This window comes from Orbicella faveolata, unplaced genomic scaffold, assembly GCF_042242905.1.
Source record: "Orbicella faveolata isolate gen_17 unplaced genomic scaffold, um_ofav_v1 contig_5, whole genome shotgun sequence".
NCBI classification, from domain to species: Eukaryota; Metazoa; Cnidaria; class Anthozoa; order Scleractinia; family Merulinidae; genus Orbicella; species Orbicella faveolata.
The window spans coordinates 649,602-657,670 of record NW_028301580.1 but is presented as its reverse complement, the minus strand read 5'-3'; the positions used below and the strand labels follow the sequence as shown (position 1 = coordinate 657,670).

Genomic DNA, 8,069 nt, shown 5'->3' with positions numbered 1-8,069 from the left:
AAATGGCCCATTCTACCTATAATTGATCAAGATCCCATTTCCAGGCTTTGCCCATAATTAACAATCAACTTTTTAGGCCAGCCAGAAAGCACATGAAACGCAAAAGGCAGCGAGAGTAAGGACGAAAAAGGGCAAAAAAATTCGGAACGGGCAATCGCAAAGAAGGCCAAATTTTGGCTTATGCCCATACACCAAATTAAAATATTGTACATTTTTGTACCTAATCTCAGGGAAATTTATGTATTTGGTAAAAAAAAAAGTAGCTTTTTCAGCAAAACTAAGGCCCGATTAGCGTCATGGCAGCCAAAATACTAATTTAACAATTAAAAACGGAATTTTTTTGGTGTAGATTTGGTCGTCAAAGCGCTAGCATTCACATCAAACAGACCTGGTAAACTTTTCTTTTTCCTAAAATTTTGACGTCATGTATTAATCCGTGATAACGACTTAGTAACGGTATGCAATTGACTACTTTTGTTTTTGACGTATGTCAATCATTTAGAGATACAATAAATATCTGACTCATTTCATCTTTTCAGTTCGTACTGCAAGTTACGGATCCTGTTTTTACTCCCTTCGACTTATGGCTTGCGGACTTCGCGCTTAGTTGGGTCATAAGTCGAAGGGGATGGCTGGTCTCCATATGATCGCTACCGCAACAGTCACAGCCAGAGATTATAGTGATCGTTGAACCGACAACGGTCGCTGAAGTAGATATTAGTTCTATCTCGCCAATCCGGTAATTTTTTTTTTTGAAGCGATCCCAATCATGGCAGCGATTGTAGGTTGATAGCGATCATATGGAATCCAGCCTTGATCTTCTTTTGGAAGTATATATGAAGTCTCTGCGTCAAAAATCGAAGAATTTGAAAATAAACTACTTGAATACGCCAAAACAAGTTTAAAGAATAATTGACAGCAAATAAGATGACTTAATCATTTGGTGTTTTCGTTACCGATAGCAAACTTAAGAAAAAGAACCGGCGTTAGAAATGGGTTCGTGCTCTGTAACTGAACCAGAAATAAGTGTAAACAAATTTTATTTATTTATTTATTTATTTTATCTATTTATGAGGCACTGTCCAGTAAAATATAATTACTATGCACAATTTTGCAAAAATAGAAACTAAAATAAAGGCGAGGAAAATCGCATAACTTCCGTGTAACTTCAGACTGTCATTTCACACTTTTCTTTCTTTTCCAATAAAGCTTTTAGTAACATATAAAGCTATAAAATCTATAAAATATAGGTTTAGCCACTACAAAACGTTAAGATACACTTTTCTTCAAAGAGAACCGTCAAGATCAGATAAAGATTAAACTTTTCATGTTCTGTAATAAATGTATTTTTCAATGTATTATAAGCAATTATCATTGGATGGGGTTTCTGCCATAATTATGCAGAATAATCAAGGTCAAGGTAGGGATTATCAGCCGAAGCCGAAGGCTGAGACAGATAATCCTTACCGAGACCTTGATTATTCTGAATATCACAAAAAAAAACTAATCTAGTAATTGTTTTATTATACATTGAACAAAAACAAAATGTAACTCGTGTTTTTCCTTCTTCACTGCCCGCGAGCAACACAAAGCGCGCGAACTTGGCATAATTACCCTAAGAAATCATGCACCGCGGTCATACATGACATGATTACCCGTGACCTTGAATGGTTTTCAGATGATTATTGAATAATTTGCAGCCAGATGACGTCACAGGCGCTGATTTCCAAAAATTACTGTACGCTTTCGGCCAATCAGAAAGGAGAGAGTATAATTATCAGTAACATTTTAATGCGTATCACGAGCAAACAGTTATATCACGAGATATATCACAGTTATATCACGGCTGTATCACGAGCAAACAGTTATAATAAACAGTATATAGACTTGGATATGCATAAATGGAATTTTCATTAATTCAATCTAATAATTAATTAAAATCCAACTGTATTTCTATCAAGTTCTAACGTTGATTGCATATACCGCTTAATCTTATCTTTGTCTCAGTTATGAATATAAACAGCACTACTGGGATGGCGGTACTTCTTCAATCATAATCCGGGACACTGAATTGAATCCTGTGTAAGCGTCACCCTCTGTGCTGTACCCAGAGCACTTGCCTACCCAGAGTTCAACGCTGACTGTGCCGCGAGCGAGGTTTTCGCAATAACCTTCGAAGAAATGATTACGGTAATTATTGCCAATCCCTCCAGGCCAGTTATTGGAAACGACTGAGTCGATCGGCAAGGGACCACTACATTCATTGCTGTTAAACTTAAAATACCATCTATTGCATTTGCCATTTGAATAGACTTGAGCGTTTCCCTGGTAGGAGACTCTAAGAGCGGTATTGTCGTGCAGCTTGTTGAAAGAGCATTCCTGAAATAGTAAAAAAAAAAAAAAAGTGACTAAAGATGTTTGAATACTTATACAGCTTACAAAGGAATAACTGCATGCATAAATTAGGGAAGTTTAGACAAAAGTTCTAATACCACATAGATAGTAGAGTACACTCTTTTTTTTTTTTATAAGAATATAATTTATAAAAACATCGAGGCTCGCATTTGCGAAATATTAAGAATAATTTAAGAATAAACCCGAAGCTGAGATTTTGTAAAGAATATAATCTTGTGTTTTGAAAATTTCCAAATTCAAAACATCACTAGCCGTATGTTTCATGCTAATAACATTTCTGAAATAAGTTATGTACGTCATATCAGGCTTTAATGCCCGCAGGCTGGCTCCAAAATTACTTCAACACCAACCAGACAACAAATACATTCCAAAACAGAAATCAGGTCGTACGCTATGATCTAAAAATATTCACAAGAATATTTTCAGCCGAAAACCGGCAGAAAAATAAGAGTATTCAGCCTAGCCCGGGAAAGCAAGATCCTTTTAGAAAAACAGTGTACGAGTATAGTCTCTCCATCGCTGGTGACGCGAAAGAAAACCGCGAGAGAAAAGTTGCCCCGCGGAATCCTAGAGGCGCGAAAGGAGTGTGACGTGTTGCGTCTATCTCAATATCTGAAAATAGAAATCTTTGAAACCGGAGCAAATCGAAGGGTCGGAATCGTGTGTAGCAGCTCGTGATGTTGTTGCGATTCTGCCAACAGGCTTTGGAAAGAGTTTGATTTATTAAGTGTTTTGTTTGGTAAAGCTTTCCACCTTGAACCCGAATGTTGGTGTGTTAGTGATTTTTCCGTTTAATGGCATCATGTCATGGAAAAACAAGTCCGTGAACTGACTGAGCTTGGCCTGACTGCCGTCCATCTAAAAGAATGAATGAAAACGATGCAGAATGCATTAAAGGCTCGATTGCCGCTGTCCTCTCGAATCTGGTTATCGAGGCTAAATGTATTGACAGCCATTTATAAAGGAAAGTTTCGCTTCATTTTTCGTTGTGCTTCTCGCCGGAGCGACATGCGTAGGAGGAATTTCAGAATTTGTTAACATGAGAACACATAGGGCCTGACATCGAAAGGGTTGATTTTCGTTGATGAATCATTGCACACAGCAGAAACATGAAAAATGAGATCGGAAAAATGGATCACGAATTTTATCTTGGATTGGCCGCGTTCTATCTACTCACATCAATCAGTTGCCTCGTATCCAGCATGGTTGTCTCGATGGTGTAGCGACTAGTATGCGGAGAGACGCGGGTTCAAATCCTGCTTGGGACATGAATTTTTTTCGTTTCAGAGACATGTGTCGAAAGCCGCCTGTAAGTTATGTACATCTTTCTATCATTGTTTCTGATTCTCTGCTGACTCAAAAAGTTTTTATTTTACTAGTCGACTAACATGAACACATAAGCCTAACCTGTTCTTGATATGCTTACTAACCTCACTTTTTGAGATTAAAAAAAAAAAAATAAAACAAATGAAAATAAAACATAAGTTATGGACTGTCGAACCGTTGAAGTTTCTTCCTCCTTCGGTGAATCTGTCCTGCTTAAATTTCCAGAATTTCCTGAATGTGACAAACCAGACATTCGCTTGAAAAGTTCCGTTATATCGGCAAACTTGGATGATCGTGCAGCCCAAGAATACCAAGCCCGTCAGATATAACGTTATACGCTCATGAAATCAACAGTGATCGGAATTTCAATGACACATTTTTCACTCACTCGGTTTTGATTCAGATACGTTTTTTGTCGGCAGAAAAATCAAGTCCTGTGATCAAACCGGCCAGACGACATATTTACACTCCTGCACCGACGTTTGAATATCTCAAATACACATAGGTTATTGACCAAGTGTGAGGTCAAGATGGCTGGATATTGGCCAAGTTCTTTTTTTTGCGTGTTTATGGACCGAGACTCCGTCTCGGTCCATATACACGCAAAAAAAGAACAAGGCCAATATCCAGCCATCTTGGCCGAACAAGCTTGGTCAATAAAGAATTTATTATATGGCTTTCGGGGAGATTTTTCTTGCGGGACACGGCGGGTAGTCCCGAGCGGGCAAGATAGCTCCATCTTGCCCGCTCGGGTAGCCAATCACGGCGCAGGATTTGTTTCATCTTGCCCGCTCGCGGAGCTAGCCATATAATAAATAATGTTAATTCTCGCTTGAAATTCTGCGTTTGAAATCCCCGTAGTAACATTTAAAGTTACACCGACAGACGAGCACTGTAAATCCGTTGAATTGCAAGATGACCCCGTCGTCATAATTCTTCTTTTCACAAGTTCTTTGGTAGTCTCGATTAACAAAGATATACTTCTCAAGGCATGTATCTGCCTCGCTACCTGAGTGTCAAGCGACTTTCTTTAACGTATCATCGGGGCTAGGCGATAATGATAGAACATCAAGATGAGGAATTCTATCGGATAGGGTTAATAAGCTTAGAATCCATGTCACACATTTTTCTCGCGGTTTTCTTGCATATCACGCACGATGGACTAAGCGAAAGAGGGACTACTCGTAGTCTACATAGGTGGGGTACAATTATATCAATCAATCAATCAATCAATCAATAATTATATCAGTCAGTCAATCAATCAGTTAATCCATTAGTCCATCAATCGATCGATAAATCGATGAATAAATCAATCGATCAGTCAACAGGTCTGAGGGAAAGGATAATTTAGTCATTTGTAGTGTAGACTGATAGTTTTAGTTAGAGCACAACTAGTTATTGTTTTTCGTAATTTCCATCTGTTTCTGTATTATTTATAGAGCTCGAACATCTGACTTGGTTTTACCTTTCAGCGTTTTACCTTTCAGCGCTAGCCATCATATACCATCATATACAAAGCTTCCTATCTCTACTGACACAACGATGAAGCGGGATAAAAAAGAGCAAGATGCCCTGTAATTGGATCACTGGAATTTTATTTCCGCAGAGACCGCAAGTCAGTAAGCCAAGATGTTTAACAGATCCTAATATGATGACTTACCTTTATTTTTCCGTTGTCAGTACTCGCCCCCGATTGCCATGCGCATTGTTTCCAATTAGCTCTCTGTCTTGGGTCCATGTTTGCCGCATCTCCCTTCTCTCCTTTTGCTCCGATGCCATTTTCTCCTTTGGACCCGTTATAGCCCCTGGGGCCAATGTTCCCAGGGATACCCTTACTTCCTTTTCTTCCTATCGAGCCTCTTTCTCCTTTCAATCCTTTAAATCCCCTGGGACCAATGTTCCCACGAATACCCGTACTTCCCGTTGTTCCCATCGAACCTTTATCTCCTTTAGATCCTTTCAAGCCCCGTGGGCCAATGTTCCCAGGAATTCCCGTAGTTCCTCTTGCTCCCATCTTACCAATTTCTCCTTTCTTCCCCACCTCCCCTTTGGATCCTTCAGGGCCCCGTGGACCAATTTTCCCTGGTATTCCTATAGCGCCTTGTGATCCCCGCTTTCCAATCCTGCCCTTCTCTCCTTTGAAGCCATCTCTACCCGGAGCACCTGAAGTTCCCGGTATTCCTGGGACGCCGGGCATTCCTGGAATTCCAGAATGAGCATCCGGCTGTTGAAACAAAATTTAATGTAAATCTTCAGAATATTCACCCTTGCACAATTAAGTAGTGTATTGTGGCGATCAGTGACTTTGAGCAGAACGTTAGCACCTCGTGTATTATTTAGTCAGCTCAATTATTTTCATTTCTGGCGATTCATAGTGGATTTTTTTGTTACCTTTATTTTATGTTGTCATTTAATACATACGGATTAGCGAACTAAAAACGTCCTTAATCGACTCCTAGTCTAAGGAATGTTCTTAATACGTTCTTAAAATTTTGGTTAATCTCAGCTTCAACGTTCTTATAATAAAAGGTTCGTATATATGTAAAAAAGAAGAGTGTAGTGCTGTTCGTCACATCTAATTACTTGTATAAGATTTCAATTATTCTTGAATTACAAAGGTCCCGTACCTGCCTTGGCAGATTAGCTTTAATCAAAAGTTTGAGTTTGCAGATGCTTAAAATTATTGTGTACGGATCATGTAAAGTGGGAATACAGAATTGACCAAAAGGAAGTATATCTGAGTATACCTATAGTACTTTCTATATCTGTGTATCTCATCTAGTGTAAGTTCCCTTTGCAACAAACAAGTTCTTAATTAAAGCAAAGCCTCAATTTTTTAACAGAATCTCTTTGACCTTACATACCTTACATGTAGAAGTCGAATCGTTCGACTGCAGTTCCTTCGAGTGAGTTCTTGTGAAGAACAATAGGAAAACGGCGACAAGGGAGAAAGAGAAGATGTCTTGCATTTCTATTTGCTCAGTGTACCCGTGTTAGAGACTAACCTGCCTTCAAAGTTATCAAAATCGATTGCAAGAGGAGAGAGAATTCCCTTTATATCTATGTTTTCCTTCGGCTTGTTTTAATCTGTTATAGAGCGATTGGATTGGTTACTTTACTCTAGACAAGACACAACAGATGCAGTGGTTTCAGCACAGATTCAGCACAGATTCAGCGTGGAATAAGAGCTCCGTTGAAACACGTTCCCTCTTAACACGTGTTCAGTTCTCAAAACGATTTGTTACTTTGTGTTAAACTTGACAGATCACATGCGGTACATTCAGTTAAAGAATCATGCGAGATCAGCGTGATATTAGCGAAAAGCTCAAACACTGTTCAGTTCAATTTTCAGTTTTTGTTTACTGTCAAACACATAACCGTTGGTTCCTTTGGATTGAGTTTCACAGATCACATGCATATACCTGCCAGCTCTTGCGTTTAAAACGTGACTCTCACGCCGTTTGTTCAAAAATTTCCATCTTGCATTCACTCACGTCTATAGATAGGGACCAATCTCTCTCATCCAGACGAACATGGAACTCAGTTACAGCCTTTCATGACACACTTTCGAAACCAAAAGTAAGCAGGAACTAGTAAGAAACGTTTAGCCCATATAAATTGACGAAACACATCCTATCGGAATTCGCCCGGGAAACCTTTCGATTATCGCCGTGAGCGTTCGACCTCATCGTACGGTCGGACCATTTTGAAAATTCCAGTACTTTCAGGATAGTAAATTAAACGTTACAAACTCATGTCTAGTCAATGGAAATACTAATGGTGCGTTACTTTGGGAAAACCAAGATTTGATTCCAAAATCCCAACACGGATTTTGTGTTACTTTAATAAACAGATTAATTCAAGATCACACAGGTCATGGTAAATCAGCAACCTAGTGCAGAGTGGATTCTTCGGTTCCTTTGATGCGCCATGATCCTAGTGATTTTTGGATTAACCTGTTTAGTAAAGAAACGCAAAAATCAGGTTCTTCGATTTAAAAATTCAATCTGGATTTTTCCAATGAAACGCATCCTTTTAAATCATACAATTAAAACGAAACCAACAGAACAATCTTTAATTATATGTATGGAGCTTGATTTCAAACTAAACTGGAAACCTCGCGCTCATTCAAATATACCAAGTGTCTCGCATGGAGTTTTGCCAGAGTCGAACACAGTAGGAAATAAAAACAGTTGATAAACATGTCACGTTATCATACTACTGTATTGGTAATAGCATCATTTAACATTTAACACCTGCAAATGATAATATACAGTGTACTGAGAATTAGTGTTGGCGTTAAAGTGAGGTCAACTATTCGTAATGTG

At 38.8% G+C, this 8,069-nt stretch overlaps 1 protein-coding gene across 1 annotated transcript; it reads right to left on the bottom strand.

Annotated features, from left to right (window-relative positions):
• Nucleotides 1-1,023: 1,023 nt before the first annotated feature.
• On the bottom strand, nucleotides 1,024-7,532 carry LOC149095643 (uncharacterized). The gene is made up of 3 exons (XM_089281770.1): nucleotides 6,606-7,532; nucleotides 5,402-5,965; nucleotides 1,024-2,379 (listed from the first exon to the last, which is right to left on the bottom strand). The coding sequence occupies exons 1-3, from the start codon at nucleotides 6,708-6,710 to the stop codon at nucleotides 2,026-2,028; spliced, it is 1,023 nt and encodes a 340-aa protein (XP_089137896.1). The 5' UTR covers nucleotides 6,711-7,532; the 3' UTR covers nucleotides 1,024-2,025.
• Between the last annotated feature and the right edge of the window lie 537 nt (nucleotides 7,533-8,069).